Consider the following 22,248-nt stretch of genomic DNA (forward strand, 5'->3'; position numbering starts at 1 on the left):
TACATATTCACATCCTTTCAATCTTTAATTCTTGAACCAGGCTTTGGTGACTAAGGGGAGGCTTTGGTGACTCAGGGGAGACCTGGGAGATTTTCTACAAATGAGAGGAAGGCAGAGGATTTGGCGGGGGCAGGGGGGTGGTGGTCTGTCTCAGGAAAGCCTCTTAGGGTCCTGCTCAGTTACAAAAGGTGGCAAAAACTCAAATGTCTGTTAACAGAAGAATGGCTAGACAAAATATGTTATAACCAGACAATGGAATATCATTCAGTCATAAAAAAGAATGACACACAGGTACATGCTACGACATAGATGGATCTTGAAAACACTATGGTAAGTGAAAGAAATCAGATACAAAAGACCACATAGTAAATGATTCCATTTATATGAAATATCCAGAATAGGCAATTCCATAGAGACAGAAAACAGATTTGTAGTTGCCAGGGGCTAGGGAAGGAGGAAAATGAGCAATGACTGCTTAATGACTATGGGCTTTCTTTCTGGGGTGATGAAGCTGTTCTGGAACTAGATAGTGGTGACAGTTACACAACATTGTGAATGTACTTAATAGCACTGGCTACAACGGCTAGTTTTTTTTAAATTTGTTAATGCAGAGTTCTTGACTATAGGATTTTATCCATATATCTATTCCTACATTAGTTATAGAAAGAGAACTATAGTTTTCATTTAACTGATTAGGAAAACACAGTATTTCAAAAAAATAGAAACAAATGACTCACATAATATGGTATGTTAAAAACACAAATATTCTAATTTCCCAAAGTTTACCTTTTGCTAAAAGATTATTAGAAATGTTAATATTATAATAATTAAATTGACCATTATTGGCATTTATTTAATGTTTAGTAGCTTGTTAAGTTGTGCAGATTAGTGACCAATTGTGCATTATTTCATTTAATCCTCACAAATCCCCAATAATGTAGATTTTTTATTAATTGTATATCACAATCATCTTATGAATATTGAATGGGATAAAATACGTACTGTACTTTTGTAAACTTAGAAGTGAAAGATATACTCCTGATATGATTATAAAATTTGTTTCTGCACCTATTAAATCAAAATAAAAAAAAAACAATTTAAAAACAAAGAAACAAAATTTCCTAGAAAAGTAGAAAAAGGACATGAACAGACAAAATATGTGAGATCTATATAAAATCTTAGTGATCTTTAAACATTTGAAAAAATATTCATCCAACTCCATAATTAGAGAAGTGCAAATTAAAACACCACTGAGACACCATTTCTCACCTGTAGACTAGCAAACATTAAAATGTAAGACAACACATTCTTTGGCGAGGCTGTGATGAAACATATCCCCTCATAAACTGCTGGTGAGGAGGCAGAATAACACAGCACTTCAAGAGCAGAATTCAGTAAACCTAACAAAACTATTATATGCAGTTACATTTCTTTGACTCACTTCCAGGAATCTACCCTGAAGATGTACCTCTAGCAATATAAAAATACATATGTACAAAGGTATTCATTGAAACATTGTGATTTCAAAATATTGGAACAACCTAAATGCCCATACAGCATGAAGAGGTTAAAAAGACACACTCTGGAATCCTGAGCACCCCTAGAACAGGATGGAGACTCCATGAACAAGTGCAGAGAGATTTCCAGGATATATTGTGAGGTGAGAAAATCAAAGTTGCAGAAAAGTAACTTATAATAGGCTGCTCTGTGTGGGCTGCTCTTAACTGGTTGGTGTCTATTAAGCCAAGATGACCAGATGGGGTGCCCTGGACAAAAGACAGGTCCAAGAGAGGCCTCAGTCCCCAAGGAGGTCCTTCACTGATGCGGACTGTGCCCCCTCCAAAGTACAGACAGGCTTCTTCTGGAAGGGCACTCTGGGCCCTCAAGCAGAGCACAAACCCTCTGTAGCTCAGCCTGAACCATTTCCAAGCTCCCGGGTGTGCTTGGGTCTCAAAAGGGGTGGTGTTTGGGTGGGGGGACAGAGAATCCTTTTGCCAAGGAGGTCTCTGACCCTCAGGAGGAAAATAAATAATAAACAAGCAAACAAATAAATAAAAGCTTAATTCATCCAGATAAAACAGTAAATAATTTACAGAGAAACCATAGAAATTATTCATTTTAAGAAATGAAAAAGTTAAACTTTAGTTCTGTTCTGTGTCCAGTTCAGAGGGGAAGAAAGTGGAAGCAAATGAGATGGGCTGGGGGAACACAAATTACACAGTGAACTCCAAGAAAAAAGACAAAAAGTGAAACGAAGAGCTGAAGGCAGGAAGAAAGACAGCTGGGAGTATGCTCTTAGCCGACACCAGGACTGAGTGCCCCAGGGCAGGGACACTGGGTCTCAAGCCGGCCCCTCAGTTGAGGAAGAAGCTTGGCCTTGTCCAGGCTCCCAGGCCAGTGTGCTCACTTGAGACCTCAAGTTCTTCCAAGTTCTCTGTTGCCCTTTCACACCTGCCTTGAAGCATGAAGAGGATGATGCCTAAACCCAAGTCCTCACCGTGGATATAACGTTCTAAAGGGACACAGATGGGAAGGAATCTGAGGGATCCTGAAGCCAGGAGAGTCGACTTGCTCAGGGACCCAGCCACCCACACCCAGTCAGTAAGAAAGCAGTAACAGCTCACCTTGGCTCTTCCTTGATTTTCGATTTTCATGGTCAGGGAGAACTTGATCCGATCCCAGGACCTATGTAGATAGCTGTGTGTAAGGCATCTGGCCTTTGCAAGCCTCAGTCTGCTCAGCTGGACAAATGATACCCTACCTCCTGAAAAGAAAGTGTGACACAAAGCCAGCTGCTCAGAGGGAGCTTTGACTTCGGTAGCATCACCACTGTTACCATCCTTGTGGCTTCTGATATTGAGTTGATGCCAAATCACACAGAAGTGGGGTCTGGGCTTATTGATGTGTCTCAGGGACCCTCGATCCCCTGATTTAGTCTTCATATCTACCTCTGTCACAGACTCTTGCTCGTTTTCTCACCTACCATCTGGTTCAACTTCCTCACAATCTCCACATCTAGGTAGCATCTCCAATAAGGTGTAAAGTGATGGTCATTACAATTAGTTCATGGGAAATAGGTCGCTCTTAGCACCAAGAGAGTGGCTGCAATTTGAGACTGTGACAGTCCCTGGGGAAATATGGGCAGCAGGGGACCCTGCTTTCTCTGTGTCAGCCAAGCCCTGCCACCACTATTAATCTACATATGACTTCCACCTCTGAAGCCAGGGTCAGGGACCTACCTCCAGCTTCACGGTTGATGTTCAAGGAAGCCACCCCACCTCATCCTTTTGGAATTGTGAATCACTACATTGTACACCTGTAACTTACATAATATTGTACATCAACTATATTTCAATAAAAAATAATAATGGAAAACCACTTCTGGGAATGATTCACTGTGAGACCCTGGCATCAGAGATCCAACTGATCACTATTCCCTTTCCTGGGATGCTGTGCTTGACCTTACTTCTCTTGGTAACTTGGCTGATGGGAGCACTCTTTTCTGAACCTTTTTTTTATTATTATTGGAGCAAAATTCCTTTACAATATTTTATTAGTTTCTGCTGTACAATGAAGTGAACCTGCTATATGTATACCTATATCCGCTCCCTCTTGGACATCCCTCCCAACCCCCGATCCCACCCATCTAGTTGTCAAAGAGCACCGAGCTGAGCTCCCTGTGATATGCAGCAGGTTCCCACTACCTATCTATTTTACACATGGTAGTGTATTTATGTCAAAACTAATCTCCAAATTTGTCCCACTCTCCCCTTCCCCCTCTGTGTCCACATGTCTGTTCTCTACATCTACGTCTCTATTCCTGCCCTACAAATAGGTTCATCTGTACCATTTTTCTGGATTCCACATATATGTGTTAATATATGATATTTGTTTTTCTCTTTCTGGCTTACTTCACTCTGTATTACAGACTCTAGGTCCATCCACATCTCTACAAATGACCCAATTTCGTTCCTTTTTATGACTGAGTAATATTCCATTGTATATATGTATCACATCTTCTTTACCCATTCATCTATTGTTGGACATTTAGGTTGTTTCCATAATCTGGCTATTGTAAATTGTGCTGCAATGAACATTGGGGTACATGTGTCCTTTTGAATTATGGTTTTCTCAGGGCATATGCCCAGGGGTGGGATAGCTGAGTCATATGGTAGTTCTATTTTTACCTTTTTAAAGAACCTCCATACTGTTCTCCATAGTGACTGTATCAATTTACATTCCCACCAACAGTGCAGAAGGGTTCCCTTTTCTCCACACCCTCTCCAGCATTTATTGTTTGTAGATTTTTTGATGATGGCCATTCTGACCGGTGTGAGGTGATACCTCATTGTAGTTTTGATTTACATTTCTCTAATAATTAGTGATATTGAGTATATTTTCATGTGCCTCTTGGCCATCTGTATGTCTTCTTTGGTGAAATGTCTATTTAGATCTTCTGCCCATTTCTTAATTGGATTTTTTTTTATATTGAGCTCCATGAGCTGTTTGTATAATTAGGAGATTAATCCTTTGTCTGTTACTTAATTTGCAAATATTTTCTTCCACTCTGAGAGTTGTCTTTACATCTTGTTTATAGTTTCCTTTGTTGTGCAAAAGCTTTTAAGTTCCATTAGGTCCCATTTGTCTATTTTTGCTTTTATTTTCATTACTCTAGGAGGTGGGTCAAAAAATAACTTATGGTGGTTTATGTCAAAGAGTGTTTTTTCCTATGTTTTCCTCTAAGAGTTTTATAGTTTCTGATCTTACATTTAGCTCTTAAATCCATTTTGAGTTTATTTTTGTGTATCATGTTAGAGAATGTTCTAATTTCATCCTTTTGCATGTAGCTGTCCAGTTTTCCCAGAGCAACTTATTGAAGAGGCTGTCTTTTCTCCATTGTATGTTCTTGCCTCCTTTGTCATAAATTAGGTGACCATATGTATGTGGCTTTATCTCTGGGCTTTCCACCCTGTACCAGTGATCTGTATTTCTGTTTTTGTGCCAATACCATACAGTCTTGATTGCTGTAGTTTTATAGTATACTTTGAAGTCAGGTAGCCTGATTCCCCCAGCTCCGTTTTCCTTTCTCAGGATTGCTTTGGTTATTCGGGGTCTTTTGTGTTTCCATATAAACTGTACAATTTTTGTTCTAATTCTATGAAGAATGCCGTTGGTAGTTTGATAAGGATTGCATTGAATCTGTAGATTGCTTTGGATAGTATAGTCATTTTTACAATATTGATTCTTCTAATCCAAGTACATGGTAAATTTCTCCATTTGTTTATGTCACCTTTGATTTCTTTCATCAGTGTTTTATAGTTTTATGAGTACAAGTCTTTTGCCTACTAAAGTAGGTTTAGTCCTAGGTATTTTATTCTTTTTGTTGCAATGGTAAATGGGACTGTTTCCATAATTTCTCTTTCAGATTATTCATCATTAGTGTATAGGAATGCAAGAGATTTCTGTGCATTAATTTTGTATCCTGCAACTTTACCAAATTCATTGATTAGTTCTAGTAGTTTTCTGGTGACATTTTTAGGAATCTCTATGTATAGTATCATGTCATCTGCAAACAGTGACAGTTTTACTTCTTCTTTTCCAATTTCGATTCCTTTTATTTCTTTTTCTTCTCTGATTGCTGTGGCTGGAATTCCAAAACTATGTTGAATAATAGTGGTGAGAGTGGACATCCTTGTCTCATTCCTGATCTTAGAGGAAATGCTTTCAATTTTTCACCATTGAGTATGATATTGGCTGTGGGTTTGTCATATATGATCTTTATTATGTTGAGGTAGGTTCCCTCTATGCCAATTTTCTGGAGAGTTTTTATCATAAATTGGTGTTGAATTTTGGCAAAAGCTTTTTCTGCATTTCTTGAGATGATCATATGTGCTTTTTCCTTAATTTTTTAATATGGTGTATCACATCGACTGATTTGCATATATTAAAGAATCCTTGCATTCCTGGGATAAATCTCACTTGATCATGGTGTAAGATCCTTTTAATGTGTTGTTGGATTCTGTTTGCTAGTATTTTGCTGAGGATTTTTGCATTTATGTTCATCAGTGATATTAGCCTGTAATTTTCTTTTTTTGTGTGATGTCTTTGTCTGATTTGGTATCCGGGTGATGGTGGCTTCATAGAACGAATTTGGCAGTGTTCCTCCCTCTCCAATTCTTTGGAAGAGTTTGAGAAGGATAGGTGTTAATTCTCTAAACGTTTGATAGAATTCGCCTGTGAAGCCATCTTGTCCTGGACTTTTGTTTGTTGGATGATTTTTAATTACAGTTTCTGTTGCATTACTTGTGATAAGCCTTTTTATATTTTCTAGTTCTTCCTGGTTCCATCTTGGAAAATTGTACCTTTTCAAGAATTTGTCCATTTTATTGGCATATAGCTGTTTGTAGTAGGCTCTTATAATCCTTTGTATTTCTGCGGTGTCAGTTGTTATTTCTCCTTTTTCATTTCTAATTTTATTGATCTGCATCCTCTCTCTTTTATTCTTGATGAGTCTGGCTAAAGGTTTATCAATTTTGTTTATCTTCTCAAAGGACAAACTTTTAGTTTTACTGAGTTTTGCTATTGTTTTCTTCATTTCTATTTCATTTATTTCTGCTCTGATCTTTATGATTTCTTTCCTTATACTCATTTTGGGTTTTCTTTGTTCTTGTTCTAGTTGCTTTAGGTGTAAGGTTAGATTATTTATTTAAGTTTTTTCTTGTTTCTTGAGGTGAGATTGAACTGCTCTAAACTTCCCTCTTAGAACTGTTTTTGCTGCATCCCCTAGGTTTTTGGTCATCTTGTTTTCATTGTCATTAGTTTCTATGTATTTTTTTTTCTTTCTTGATTTCTTTGGTGATCTCTTGGTTATTTAGTAGCACACTCTTTAGCCTCCATGTATTTGTGTTTTTTACAGGTTTTTCTCCTGTAATTGATTTCCAATCTCATAGTGTTGTGGTCAGAAAAGATGCTTGATAGGATTTCAATTTTGTTAAATTTTCTGAGACCTTATTTGTGACCTGAGATGTGATCTATACTGGAGAATGTTCCATGTGCACTTGAGAAGAAAGTGTATTCTGCCACTTTCAGGTGGAATGTCCTATAAATATAAATTAAATCTATCTGGTCTATTATGTCATTTAAAGCTTGTGTTTCCTTATTTATTTTCTGTTTGGATGATCTGACCATTGGTGTAAGTGGAGTGTTAAAGTCCCCTACTGTTATTGTGTTACTGTTGATTTCCCCTTTCATAGTTGTTAGCATTCGCCTTATGTGTTGAGGTGCTCCTACATTGGGTGCATAAATATTTACAATTGTTATATCTTCTTCTTGGATTGATCCAGTGATCATTATGTAGTGTCCTTCCTTATCTCTTGTAACAGGCTTTACTTTAAAGTCTATTTTATTGGATACAAGTATTGCTACTCCAGCTTTCTTTTGATTTCCATTTGCATGTAATATCTTTTTCCATCCCTTCACTTTCAGTCTGTTTGTGTCCCTAGGTCTGAAGTGGGTCTCTTGTAGACAGCATATATATGGGTCTTGTTTTTTGTCCATTCAGCCAGTCTGTGTCTTTTGCTTGGAGCATTTAATCTGTTTACATTCAAGGTTATTATTGATATGTATGTTCCTATTACCATTTTCTTAATTGTTTTGGGTTTACTTCTGTGGGTCTTTTTCTTCTCTTGTGCTTCATGCCTAGAGAAGTTCCTTTAGCATTTGTTGTAAATCTGGTTTGGTGGTGCTGAATTCTCTTAGTTTTTGCTTGTCTGAAAAGCTTTTGATTTCTCTGTCAAATCTGAATGAGATCCTTGCTGGGTATAATAATCTTGGTTGTAGGTTTTTCTCTTTCATCACTTTAAGTATATCCTGCTACTCTGATCTGCAGAGTTTCTGCTGAAAATCAGCTCAAAACCTCATGGGGATTCCTTTGTATGTTATATTTTGCTTTTCCCTTGCTGCTTTTAATATTTTTTCTTTGTATTTAATTTTTGTTAGTTTGATTAATATGTGTCTTGGTGTGTTTTTCCTAGGATTTATCCTGAATGGGACTCTCTGCACTTTCTGGAATTGCACGACTATTTCCTTTCCCATGTTAGGGAAGTTTTCCCCTATAATCTCTTCAAATATTTTCTCAGACCCCTTCTTTTTCTCTTCTTCTTCTGGGACCCCTATAATTCAAATGTTGGTGTGTTTAGTGTTGTCCCAGAGGTCTCTGTGATTGTCTTCAATTCTTTTCATTCTTTTTTCTTTATTCTGCTCCTCGGCAGTTATTTCCACCATTCTGTCATCCAACTCATGCATTCGTTCTTCTATCTCAGTTATTCTGTTATTGATTCCTTCTAGTGTATTTTTCATTTCAGTTATTGTGCTGTTCATCTCTGTTTGTTTGTTCTTTAGTTCTTCTAGATCTTAGTTAAATTTTTCTTGTATTTTCTCAGTCTGTGCTTCCATTCTATTTCGCAGATTCTGGATCATCTTTACTATCATTACTCTGAATTCTTTTTCAGGTAGATTGCCTATTTCCTGTTCATTTATTTGGTCTTGTAGGTTTTTACCTTGCTCCTTCATCTGTGACATAATTTTTGTCATCTCATTTTTTTTTTTTTTTTTTTTTTTTGGTGGGTGGGATTGTGTTCCTGTCTTGCTGGTTGTTTGGCCTGAGGTTTCCAGCACTGGAGTTTGTAGGCTGTTGGGTAGAGCTGGGTCTTGGTGCCAAGATGAGGACCTCCAGGAGACCTCACTCCAGTGAATATTCACTGGGCTCTGAGGTTCTCTGTTAGTCCAGTGATTCAGACTCAGAGCTCCCACTGCAGTAGCTCTGGCCCAGCCCCAGGCTTGTAAGCCAAGATCCCACAAGGCGCATGGGGCAGCAAAAAAAAAAAAGAAAAGGAGAACAATAACAAAAGTAAAAAATAAAATTAAATTAGAAAGTAAACATGTATGTTAGAAAGAATAAAACATATTTTATATATATATATATATGAAACAACAACTGGAAGGTAAAACAGAACCACAATAGTAAAAAAAGAAAAGAAAAAAAAAGCAGGAGGAAAGGCCTTGGCTGTGGGGAGTGGGGAGGCGGGGCTTAAGTAGGGGTAGGGTTTATTTGGTGGATGGGGCCTATGCTTAGGACCCACAGGGCCAGAAAAGGCCCTGAGGGGGTGGGGGTGGGACTTAAGCTCAATGCAGCCAGAGGGAGCCAGGTGTGCCTCTGGCCTTGGAGGGGAGAGGACTAGGTCCAGGAGCCCAGCAGGCTTCCCAGGGCCAAGTGGGTGGGGGAAATGCCCAAGGCACCTCCCCTGATCCCCTGACCCCACATGGTCCCTGCTGCCCACCTCTCCTCCTCTTACTCCCTCTTTCCTCTCTCCTACACCCTTAGGATCCCCACAGCCGAGGGGGCCTCAGAGGGCAGAGGACCAGGCCCAGGAGCACAGCAGGCTTCCTGGGGCCTGAGTGGGTGGGGGAAACACCCTCTGCACCTCCCCTGATCCTCCAATCCCAGAGAGCACCCCCACCACCCGCCTCTCTTCTTCTTACCCCGCCTCCCTCCTATGCCCCTAGGACCAGAGCGTAGGAAGGGGCCTCTGAGGGCGGAGGACCCAGCCCAGGAGGCCTGCAGGCTTCCTGGGGCCTGACTGGGCAGGGGAGATGCTATGCACACTCCCCCATGATCCTCCAAGCCCCTGAGGGTCCCTCCAGGCATGGGAACGCCTCCCCCCTCTCAGCTACCCCTCAGGGGCGCTTGCTTGTCCTGTCCAGCCTCCACTTCTTCTCTCCCCTCACTCACCTCTCATCCTACCCAGTTGCTTGGGGGTTACTACCATCTCCTTGGGTGTTGTGGTCCCTCACCAGTGTCCAGCAGGTGCCCTAGGTGTGGGGAGATGGGACCTCCACATCCTCCCCCGCCACCACCTTGACTCCACCCCTGATGGGAGCACTTTTGGGTACACCAGAATCCCTGGAATTACTTGAACCAAGTAGCTGGTCTCCCCAGCATAAGAGCAACAATGTCCTGAGCCCACTGCCCATCTTGCTTGGGTCCTCCCTTCTCTCAACCTTCCTCACTCCCATGCTCACATCTACAGTCACACTTGGATGCTTAAGGCTCCTGCAGAATATATCAAGACCAGCATTCTTCTCACAGTCCCCTGGGGCATATTCACTCATCCAGTTAAAAACAGATATTGAAAAGATTCATAGTGATTAGTGGTTTTAGCTTTGGTTCAGTTCATATTTCAGATCAAGAATTATTTGAAGATCTAGTTCAGATGGTAGTTCAACTGAGAGGTGTGTGAACAAAGAATATTGCCTGCCACTTCAGTTAACAAAGGATGTTGTGACCATAGAGCCATCAGCCACAGAACCCACCCTTCTCCCCATCCCCACCACCCCACCCCGCCATAGTGTATCCTGAGGGGAATTAAGGAGGGAGAAAAAGAGGATTCTGGCCTTAGATAGTTAAGGTGCATATCAAAGGGATAATTTCAGTGAGCCCAGACTGTTGCATCTTCCCATACATAGAAAAGCAGTAAAATCATTAACTTGAGATATCTGTTTTTTGTGATTAGCAGCAATCTTTTGATGTCCCACTATACAGTTTTATTTCGGCAAAATCTCCAATATATCTCGGCTCTTTCCTGTCGACTGAAAAAAATGCACAACGTGAGAGTTGTGAGTTAAGTTTTACTGGGCCCAAAATGAGGACTATAGCCCAGGAGACAGCATTTCAGATAGCTCTGAGAAGCTGCTCCCAAGAGGTGGGGGGAAGGTCAGTATCTATGTGATTTTGGTGAAGGGGGAGTACATGCAATCAAGCACATATTTTTTACAGAAGCTTTCTGCTAGTCCCATGAAGGTCACGGCTAGTGACAAGGAGCAGACGTCACCATGAAGAATTTTAGTGCTTTTCTGGTTATGAGGAGATACAAGAATTGGGCTCATAAAATCGTCTCTTGAAAATATCTAACTATCTGAAGACTTGTTCTGCCAGCTTTTCCAGAGTACAGAGGACCTCATTCCTGATCTCCACCCTGAACTCCTTTCAGGGGATGTTGAAGGTCAGCAGCTGCAGCAGCTCATAATTTGATCCTTGTAAAGGTAGATGGCAAGTGCCGATTTGTAGGTGACATCCCTTATCTCTTTGGAATAGTCCCTCAGAGAGATCTGAGAGGCTGTATCCCAGGCTTAAGTCCTCAGTAAGTCTGCCCAATAAAACATAATTCTCGGGGCTTCCCTGGTGGCGCAGTGGTTGAGAGTCCGCCTGCCGGTGCAGGGGACACGGGTTCGTGCCCCGGTCTGGGAAGATCCCACATGCCGCGGAGCGGCTGGGCCCGTGAGCCATGGCCGCTGAGCCTGCGCGTCCGCAGCCTGTGCTCCGCAACGGGAGAGGCCACAACAGTGAGAGGCCCGCGTACCGCAAAAAAAAAAAAAAAACAAAAAAACAAAAAAACATAATTCTCAGCTTTTAGGTTGTGCATTTTCTTTCAGTTGACAGGTGCTGTATCCAGTCCACAAAAAAGAGAACCCCACACCCTCCTTCTGTCTTCCTGGCCCAGGAAGTGAGTGGGGTGGGAAGAGAAGGGCAGGGTGGAAGGGCTTGGAACCTAGTGGAAACAGTCCCCTGATCTCCCCCTTCCACGGGGTGGGGGGGAGTTGTTGCTGGGAAGAACTGACCTCCCCAGAGCCTATGTTGCCCATAGCCTTGTGTCCAGGTGGTGCCAAATAGCAGCTCAGCTCAATGGAATATGAGCAGAAGAGCTGCCTGTCACTTCCAGGTTGGGACAGTGGAGATGCAGGTGGGAACCTGGGGCTGGAGTAGAGTGGATTCCAAGGAGAGTGGGGGACCTTGGGGGTCTGAGGGCAGAGGGCTTCTATATCTTGACTGGAGGAGTGGTTACATGGGCATATTTGTCAAAACTCATTAGTTGGTACACACACATTTTATTGTATGTAAATCATACAATATATGAATGAAGCTAATTCTAAAAAAAATAAAATAACCTGGGCAAAAGAGCTTTACCAACTGTAAAGAGCTGTGAAAATCAGTGATTCATGATTTGTCCAACTGTACAATGTGAGTATAGAATTCTGTGGACCTCCTCAGATACAGGGTTTATGCTGGAGCCCAGGCTGGGACTAAGGAAGAATTGGTAGCAAAGGGCTTTATCTGGGTGGGAAGTCCTAGACCCTGCCCAGAAGACAGGAATCCAGAGTTAAGTGTGGGCAGCCAAGGAAAGGAATGTAGACATTGAGCAGGAGTGGTGCTTTGCCCTGGTCCCTACTCTGGGTGAGGAGGCAGGAGCCAACAGTGCAAACAGAAGTGCATAGAATGGTGTGAATTACTCTCAATTACAGCAGCAGGACAGAGCATTTGCCCTGGGCATGTCCCTACTACTTCTCCATTTAAACTCCCTCCCTGTACTGTCTTTCTACCTGCACCCTATAGCCTGAGAACCTCCCAGAATGGAAAACCAATCATACTCCTACTTCTGTGCTTACCTCTGCCATGGCCCTTTTCAGCCCTTGGTCTAAAGCCCAAGTCTTTCCAATGTGTGGAACCTCCTGGGATCTAGCCCTGATCACCTTCCAGCTGCCTTCCCAGTCCTCAGCCCTGATTTCCATTCCTGTGTGACTCTTTGCAGTTCCCCAAAAGTACCACTTCCTTTCATCGGACCTGAGCGGGGGAACTTCCAGGAGGTTCTAAGAACAGGTCAGCTCTGGTGGTGCCCTTGGCTGCCTGGAGTCAGCAGCCACGTGAAGATGTAAGCAAGCTGTGCTGTGGCCTGTGCAGTCATGGTGGCAGCAGCCATAGAGGTCTGGGGAGGGGATGAAAAGGGAGAGGGAATCCTGAGACACGGAAGCAGCTATAACTTTGGTGAGGTCAGCATGGTCTGAGGGAAGTGGGCCAGGGCTGCACTCTTCACTCTTTCTGGTAGTCCACCCTATCCCTAGAGGATGGGGAGAGCTGCTTTCAAACTGGAGTCATCTGCATAGACTAGTATTTACTCCTTGACAAGGGGAACTATGTTGGCAGCTCTTACAACCACAGGTATCAGGCATTATCACTATCTCTCTAGTAGTAGTGGGAAACCGAGGCACAGAGAGATGACATCTGTTGCCCAAAGTTCCAGGCCTGGAATTTGAAGCTATGCCTCTGGCTCTAGAGGCCATGCCCCTTACCACCAAGCCATACTGGCTCTGATCCTGGCACCTTGATCCTGCAAGGTGCATGTAGATAAACTACTTCCTCCCAGGCCATGTAATTGAGGCCTGGCCCCTGGGGCATGCTGCATGGTCCTCTAGACTCTCTGCATGTCAGCAAGCTGGATGCAGAACCATTAACTAAGAGCCCAAGAATCCCAGAGGATGGGAAAACCATGGAATAGAAGGAGTCTGGCCCCTTCCTCACTCTCAGAGGGGAGCTGCCCAGGACAGCTGCCCAGTCAGGAACATCTATATGGGTTTAAATAACTGAGAAATCAACTTTCCTTGTATTAAACCCCGATGTTTTTGTGTTTTTTTTACTAAGATCTATTTGTTACAGCAGCACACCTTAGCTTATTTTTAGTTGCAAAGGAGAAAAACAGTAATGTTATAGTGGAGAAACCTGGCAGATATGACCTTAACCAAACAATCAAGATTAACATCACCAGTTGATACAACATATCAACAGCATGTAACTCCTGATAAGATGCGCTGGGGCTGTGTACCCATGTTCCATTTCACGCAAGGCTACAAGACACATCATTTCTGTGGGATTCTTGCCAAAAAGACATAGCCTCAATCTTATCCTAAGAAAACTTCAGACAAGCTCAAATTTCTGAAAAACTGGTCAATAAAATAAATACTCCAGAACTGTCACAGCGTGTGGGAGACTGAGGAGACGTAACAACTAAATGCAAAGAATTGGATCCTGGACCAGAGAAAGGACATTAGTGAAAACTGGCAAAAGTCAAATGAGGTCTATGAGTTAGCAGTATGGTTTCAATGCTAACTTCCTGGTTTTAGTAATTGCAGTGTGGTTATGTAAAATGTGAATGTAAGAGGAAGGTGGGGGAGGGGGTACTAGAACTCTCTGAACCATTTCTGAAACTCTTTGAGAAATCTAAAATTATTTCAAAATAAAAAACTAAAATAAATAAATGAATGTGGTGATGAGCTACCATCAGATGGCCTTTCTGGTGGCTTTGGTCTTAATCATCATCAGCAAGCCTGGACAATAAAGACCCACACTGGGTTACACCTTTAAAAGTTTTTATTACAGAAAACCCCATTCTTCCAAGTCCAGCTCAAGGCCCCCCTTATTTACTAAAACTGGGCTTCTGTGCATATTGGATTGAATGGTTTTCTTGCTCCCTGGGTATCTGCTGTGGAGTTGAGGACTCTGCCTTTGATTGTAGTTCTCTGAGAGGAGGGGCTGGGCCTCTGTAGCCATGTTCCATTCTGCACAAGGCTTAGAGACACCTAGTCAGCAGGGCACTGACAGCATTATGCCCCTGCCTGGGAGGTTAGGCAGGGGAATCTGACAACTTTCAGCAACCCCAGTGCACCCACTTTGGGTCTGGTGGTGACAGTGTCCTAGACAATGTCACCGTGGGCCCGAGACTACAGCCAGTTCAATTGCTGAAGAGCCAAATATCAGTGCTGGGGTCAACACAGGGCATTATGGCTGGGCCCCCCCACCCCCACCCCCCGAGTGTGAGGATGGGGACAGCGACATGTTGATCCCCAGAAGTGCAGGGCTGTAAGCAAAAGATGCCAGCAAGGTGGAAGGGTCTGCTTCTCAGGAGCAAATTAGACAGGGATCAGGGAGGTCCTGAGAGCCCACACACGAAGGTGCAAAGATTTCAAAGGCAAGTAACTGGGAAGTGGTGCTGGACAGTGGCTTGAAGGAAGCCCAGCCCAGAACATATCAGGACAGATTTGGTCATTGAATGAGTCAATGCTTTAATAATAAGGAATAATGTGGCTATCACAGGGCATTACCTGGAAGGCTGTGACTGCTACTGCTACTCACTGAGCAGTTAAACAGGGGACGGGAGGGTTTGAGGGTGCGGATCTCAGAGCAGCAACCTCAGCAGAAGAAGGCTGGCAAGGGTCAAGGGTGTGCAGAAGCCTTTAGAGCCAGTGTCATTGGTGGTGCTCAGGGGAGTGGGAGTGGGTGTTGAGGAGGCATCGGAGCTGTCTCCACACTCAAACTTTAGGAAAGTGATTCCTCCAACCATCCGATTTCCAGGAGCCAGGAACTCACAGGTGGAGTTGCTGACATTGGAGCAGCCTTTCAGCACGAGCTTCATCTCTGTGAATTCAAAAGAGACAGTAAGGACTTCACAGCCCCTTTGCCCTTCCTCCCCAGTCTTCTCAATGACCTGCAAGAGCTGAAACAGGTCTGTTCCTGACACAGGAGCTTGGAAGAAGCAGCCCAGGATAAAGAACACCAAATGGTAACGGCAGAGTGGCTGTGGAGGTGAGGGCCTAGATACCCTTTCCAAATCAGTCCTGGAGGAAACCGAGGCTCCTGGAGGTGGATGCGAACCTGAGCTCACGGGTTAGGGCCAGAGCTGAACCTAAGACTGAACTCTTCAGTGTTTTCCTGAGTAGCTGGCAGGTGGTGAAATCCAGGGACAGGCTCAGACCCTCCGTAGTCCTCTGCTCTCAATCCAGGAGGGAGTCAGCATTTCAGACCTGCTCCTGGCCTCCCCTCTTCTAAGCTCTGCTTTCCATCCCCACTCCTCTCTGGACCTGAGTTCTCTCTGCCTGAGTTTTCCCTGAGAAGAGGGAAAAACAACCAGAGGGGATGCAGAGAGACCCCTGTGTCTTAACTCTAAATCTGTGTTGTGATGTGTTTAACCCCGTTTTAAGGTGCAGGTCCTAGGAAAAGACAAGGGAATTTGCAAAGAAGATGTGATTGTGATTGCAGCTACCTTTTACTGAGTACTTACTATGTGCCAGTATTGCTCTGTAGGCTGCAAGTCAAACAGCCCTGGAGGAGAGGGAGCTCACAGGGGAGGAAGGGGCTGGAGGAGGTGACTGGCTACTTGTTAGAGGCAGGGCTGCAATTTGAGTTCAAGACTGACTCCATACGTGCTCTGAGAAGGAGGGGGAAGCCTCCACATCCCAGTAAAGAAAGCAATTCGTTGCTGCTTTAGAGCAAATATCAGTGCTGGAGGTTGAATTAGAGTGTGTTAGGAAGATGTGTTGCCTGGCACATGGCTACAGTATTTTTTTTTAGCATCTTTATTGGAGTATAATTGCTCTACAATGGTGTGTTAGTTTCTGCTTTATAACGAAGTGAGTCAGCTATACATATACATATATCCCCATATCCCTTCCCTCTTGTGTTTCCCTCCCACCCTCCCTATCCCACCCCTCTAGGTGGACAAAAAGCACCAAGCAGATCTCCCTGTGTCATACAGCTTGGGCAAAAACAAAAACAAAATCCTACATTTATGATGGCTTTGATCTGTCTGGCTTGCAGATTAAGTCAAAGGTGGCGCAGTGGTTGAGAGTCCGCCTGCCGATGCAGGGGACACGGGTTCGTGCTCCGGTCCGGGAAAATCCCACGTGCCGCGGAGCGGCTGGGCCCGTGAGCCATGGCCGCTGAGCCTGCACGTCCGGAGCCTGTGCTCCGCAACGGGAGAGGCCACAGCAGTGAGAGGCCCGCGTACCGCAAAAAAAAAAAAAAAAAAAAAAAGCCTTTTTTATTTATTGGTTTTATATTGTATGATGGTTAATTTGTATCTCATAATGGTTAATATCAAATTACTTTTGTAGAAGAGAACAGTTGGTTGGATTTTATTTTGAGAGAAATCATCAGTATTGTTTATTTTCAAGTTTACAATGACTTTTTTTTAAGTATGAAATTCTGTATTGGTTGTACGCCACCACCACAGGGGAATAGATCGTGGCTAAAATGTTAAATAGATTTCTTTTTTATTTGTTGTCGTTGTTGTTCTTTTTTCAATTAGTTGGATATTAAAGCCCCGTTTGACTCTTCCTTCCAGGTGACCCAAGCTGTCATAATCCAATACCTCTCAGTGACATGCAGAGAAGGGAAGGGTACATATAAAAGGAAATAAAAGTCAGACCCACCCGTACCTACAGAACATCTCACCCTAGTAAAGAAATAAATGCCAGGAGTGACGTGATGCCCTTAAATGAGCCTGGCTTGATTACAAGCCGTAAGAGAACAGGGTTCAAGAGACCGACAGCCCAGGAGGAATGAACTCTGGACTGAAGTGGCAGAAATAGCAACCAGCTCAAAGCTACATTAACAGCCTCACTATCTCAAAGGCATCCTGATGTTATTCCCTCTTCTTACTAACCTCCTCCAGGCCTTTTTTGTTAATCCAGAATTTATGATCCAAGGCATGACATGTTTTAAACTCAAGTCCCATAAAAAGGAAATGGCATACCATTCTTAAATTCTGCGATTAGATTGACACACCTTTCTTCTTTATAACATTTCCGGGTTGTCTCAGTACAGGAAGTTTCACTAGATCCATGACATGCAAGGCACTCTGTGTTGCTGGACACCTCTTCCTGTGGGGGATCTGGGTAGAGTAAGGGTCATTAACTCAGAACAGTGTTATCACAAATATCACGGTACTGCCTTGGGTGGAAGGGGAAAGGCAGACAAAGACGCTAGCCAGAGAGACCTCTCAGGGTCTCTCTGTATGCTCAGGAATCTCAGATCCTGCCATAAAAATACCAGTCATCCCATCCCATGTCCCACCAAAATATTTACAGCACACAACCTCACAGACCTGCCCTTACAGGCCATCCAGTCTTCAAGAACTGTGGTCAGTGAGGGTGTTGGGATGAGGAGGGAAAGGTAAGATTTTGAGCTAAAACCAACCTATAGCTAATGTCAACGGTAGCCAGCTATTCTGAACATTAGCCAACAGGTGTGTGACTATTACTAAATCTAGCTCTGAACAAATGAACACAGGCCATGATTTAACAACGTGGCTTGGATAAAAAAAAAAAAAATTACACTGAGACTCAGCTCTGCTATAAATGAAACATGTTCTATGACTATGGCCACATTTTCTCCTCTTCAAAAAGAAGGCTTTTTTCCCTGGTGGCGCAGTGGTTGAGAGTCCGCCTGCCGATGCAGGGGACACGGGTTCGTGCCCCAGTCCGGGAAGATCCCACATGCCGCAGAGCGGCTAGGCCCGTGAGCCATGGCCGCTGAGCCTGCGCGTCCGGAGCCTGTGCTCCGCAACGGGAGAGGCCACAACAGTGAGAGGCCCGCATACCGCAAAAAAAAGAGAAGGCTTTGATCTAAGCCAACAGTTCTCAAATGGTGGTCCAGGGACTCCTGGGGATCCCTGAGACCCTTTCAGGGAGTCCACTAGGTCAAAATCATTTTCATGGTAATACTAAGATGTTCTTTGCTTCTTTTACTCTCTTTCTCTCATGAAAATACAACAGAGTTTTCCAGAGGCTACATGACATGTGAGATTGCAACAGACTAAGAGAACAAGCAAATCTGAGAACCCAGCTGTATTCTATTAAACCAGAAATTAAGGAGCTTTGAGAAAACATGGAGCAATGCTATTCTTCCCACTAAATATTTTTTGTTTTGGAAAATAGTTATTTCTATGTAAAAACAAATGTTATTAATGGTAACATGTAATGAGTTTTATTATTTTTTAGTGAACTAATAAATATTTTTAAAATTTCTTAGCCTTATTTTTAATACAGTTAATATTGATAGTTATAGTCCACAGAAACAAACGTTATTTGGAGTCCTCAATGATTTTTAAGACTTAGAGTCTTGAAAGAGGTCCTGAGGCCACACCATTTGAAAGCTACTAATGAGCATCTAGTACCCTCCCCCACATCTCGGAGCGCTGTGATTTCTGTCTTTACTGAGAAAGGGGAAAGCATGGTAGTAGCGCTGGTTTTCCTCATTTGTTTGTATGTCAGCAGTTAATGTTACCCAAATATTCACTGAAGTGCCTAGACTTAAGATGTCCACCCAAGAGTGAGAACCATAGGTAGTGCAGGAAGGGACGGAGCAGGGAGGACAGAGGAAGGATGTGGCCAGCACCCACCTATGGTGTCATTGGTGTCATTGCACGCCTTTCCTTGGCAACACTGGCTTGCAAAATGGAAGGTTTCATTAGCAGATACGTGGACTGTGAAGGTCTCAGCCACGCTGCAATTATCTGCAGAGCAGGCCTTATCCTCATACAATGTGATGTTTTCTCCTACACAAAGGCAAACACAGACTGTCAGTCCTGGGTACAGAGTGTTCAGGGAGGGCAAAGGTCCTGAAGAGCAACTGCTTTAGGCAAGGGCAGAAAACACACCCTCAGCTCAATGCAGTTTGGGGGACACTGGAGAGGGTTTCCTGCAAAAAGAAAAATCCTTCTCCGTGAGGTAGTTCCTTTGTTTAGCAAGAGATTATCAGAGAAGCAGCTTAAATTCCAGGTGAAAGGCTGATGGGGAGCTTAGAAGTGGGTGGTTCAGGTTGACACACCCAGAGCCCACTGAACATCTAAATATAGACTAGTAGATGTGACGGGTCTATGTGCAACACGATGTTGAACCTGAAGTTAATCAAGCTTCTAGACCAGAGCTATCCAATATGGTAGCCCTAGCTCTATGTGGCCACCTACAAATCAGTCCTCAGTCACACTAACCATATTTCAAGTGACCAATAGCTACATGTGGCTACCACATAGGACAGCATTGACATAGACATATTAACATCACTGAAGAAAGTTGTACTGAACAGCATGAGTGCAGTTTACAGGAAAGACCAGGAGTAGGGGAACAAGTGAAATGACATTACAAAGAAGCACTCAAACAAAGCCAGAATATGAGACAGCTACAGGATAAATGGCCCCATTTCTCCAACAAATCAATGGGATTGAGCAAAGAAAGTGATATTAGTTATTATTAAACAAATTAGACACAATAGACCTAACAGCAAAATGCAATGTGAGGATTTTGTTTGGATCCAATACATCTTTGAAACACTTGGAACATTTTGAAGGTGGCCTGGGTATTACAAGAAATTTTTAAATTATAGCTAATTTTCTTAGGTGTGATAATTGTATTGTAGTTATATAAAAAGGGGGAAAAAGTTCTTATCAGAGATGAATAGTGAAGTGTTTATAGGGGAAGTAACATGCTATCTAGGGTTGCTTTAAAATATTATGGGGAGAGGGTAAATTAGGAGTTTGGGATTAAAATATACACACTACTGTATATAAAATAAATAACCAACAAGAACCTACTGTATAGCACAGGGAACATACTCAATATCTTGTAATAACCTATAATGGAAAAGAATCCATTTTCCTAAAATGGAAAAGAATTCATATATATGTGTGTCTGTGTGAATCACTTTTCTGTACACCTGAAACTAACACATCATTGTAAATCAACTATATTTCAATAAAAATTAAAAAAATAAAATGCTATGGGGAAAAAATAGCAAAATGTTAGTTGTTGACACAGGATGGTGGTTACATAGGAGTTCATTATAGTCTTCTACCTGCTTCTGTGTGTGTTTGAAATGTCCATAATAAAAAGTTTAAAATAAGTCAAAATGCTCTGAGAGAGAGGTAACAATCACGCCAGCAGGACACCCTAGAAGGAAGTCTGAGTGAAAACATGTTGGATCTGGAACAGGAAGGAACACTGAGAAGAGGGAAAGGGGGGCAGAAAATGGAAAAATGAAAACACCTAGAGCAAACTGCCTGCTTTGTAATTTAGCGAAGAGCTGCCCCTGCTTCTCACGTTCACTAATACAGGTCTAGCATGAAGTCTGAGTCAGGTGCCGCAATTCCAAGGAGCCACAGGGCTTGTCTGCTTGCTTGGCTCTACCACTGTTACTGACTCCTGCATGCGGCTCCTCCTGAGAGGCGCCTTTGTGACCCCCTCTCTCCTTGCACAGCCCAGCCTTAGCCTTGCTTTCCTGGCCAGCCCCTCCAGCACCTGCCCTGTGCAATTTCCAGAAATGGGAATGATGAGCATTCCCCAGGCTCACCTAGAGAAAAGTTCGTCAAGAAAGTGGTACAGCTGATACTGGCATTTGCGGGACACTCAGCGGCATTTCTGTCAACACAGGTGTCTGTCAACGAATTACACTGCACACAACTCAGGGATTCTGGGAAGACAAGATGTTCGGCATCGTCAACATTCAGGAGACATTTATAGAGTGTGCTCTGGCCAAAGCACTGCACTCACCTCAGGGTAAGAGAATAGCCAAGATGGCATCCCTTCCCTCTGGGGTCCCCCAAACTTTAAGCTGTGAGGTGGAGCCACCCCCATTAAGTTTATCCCCACTGTCCACCATTCCCCAGTGGGAAGACCCAACCTTGACCCACAACACTGAGTGGTACCACAGAGGGCAGTGTGCACAGAGAGGTCTCATAGCCTCCACTGCCCACACCTTGACATGAGAGGTCACATGAGGGGATCCCAGGGCACCAAGAGTGAGAAGACCGTGGTGAGGTGGAAAAAGGGGTCTTCATTCCAAAAGGGGGCCATGTGGTTTCTCTCACCTACAGCTGCAACCGTGAGCATGACGATGATACCAGCAAAGAGGAAGCCCTTCATGGCGCTGGACATATGTCGTTGAGGATGAGGACTGTGGCCGCGGAGCCTTAAGCCAGAAGAGATACAAAGAGGGCAGTCCGGGGAATCAGAAGGCTGCTGGGGAGTGATATTCCCTAGGATTGCAATCAAACTTCAACAGACCCAGCCCATCCTTGTGACAGACGGAATCAGCAGTCTCAGCTGGGAGCACGGAGCCAAGATGTAGATTCCACCCTGCCCTTATACCCACAAAAGTCGGGTTTTCCCAATCCTAGATGCCTGCAAAGGCATCCACACACAAGTACAAAACACAGCCCAGGGCATTTCCTACAGAGCCACCATGGGTACAAAATGGGCAGAAAGATGACTGCCAACCCCACTGAGGATGGGAGACCAAGAAGAAGGCTGGGCTCTCATGTCCCAGGGCTTAATGTCCATCCTGTAGGTGGTATCTTGCCACATTCACAGAATGCACATAGGAGCTCTGTCTCTGCCATCGCCACTCCAACAAGCAGGCACATATTGAGCACTTACTCTTGTTCCAAGCACTTATGTGCATTGATTCATGTAATTCCTCCATCCAGCAGGCAGGTACTATTTTTAGCATCACCTTATTTCAAAGGGGAAATCAAGCCCCAGAGAGGTTAAGTAAAGCACTCAAAGTCAAGGTTGCACTCCTGGGAGGGG

At 43.4% G+C, this 22,248-nt stretch overlaps 1 protein-coding gene across 1 annotated transcript; it reads right to left on the bottom strand.

Moving 5' to 3' along the window:
• Positions 1-14,725: 14,725 nt before the first annotated feature.
• On the bottom strand, positions 14,726-21,874 carry LYPD8 (LY6/PLAUR domain containing 8). The gene is made up of 5 exons (XM_032628440.1): positions 21,528-21,874; positions 21,011-21,130; positions 19,065-19,220; positions 17,418-17,555; positions 14,726-15,301 (listed from the first exon to the last, which is right to left on the bottom strand). Exons 1-5 carry the CDS (start codon positions 21,592-21,594, stop codon positions 15,063-15,065), a joined length of 720 nt encoding a protein of 239 aa, XP_032484331.1. The 5' UTR covers positions 21,595-21,874; the 3' UTR covers positions 14,726-15,062.
• Between the last annotated feature and the right edge of the window lie 374 nt (positions 21,875-22,248).

This window comes from Phocoena sinus, chromosome 3, assembly GCF_008692025.1.
Source record: "Phocoena sinus isolate mPhoSin1 chromosome 3, mPhoSin1.pri, whole genome shotgun sequence".
NCBI lineage: Eukaryota > Metazoa > Chordata > Mammalia > Artiodactyla > Phocoenidae > Phocoena > Phocoena sinus.

What these genes read in the sequence shown, in the direction of transcription:
- LYPD8 (XM_032628440.1), bottom strand. Translation starts at nt 21,594, where the DNA reads ATGTCCAGCGCCATGAAGGGCTTCCTCTTTGCTGGTATCATCGTCATG. An exon ending in GCTCACGGTTGCAGCTGTAG is followed by an intron (nt 21,131 to 21,527) that starts GTGAGAGAAACC and finishes TTGTCTTCCCAG; the next exon opens with AATCCCTGAGTTGTGTGCAG. An exon ending in TGACACCAATGACACCATAG is followed by an intron (nt 17,556 to 19,064) that starts GTGGGTGCTGGC and finishes TACTCTACCCAG; the next exon opens with ATCCCCCACAGGAAGAGGTG.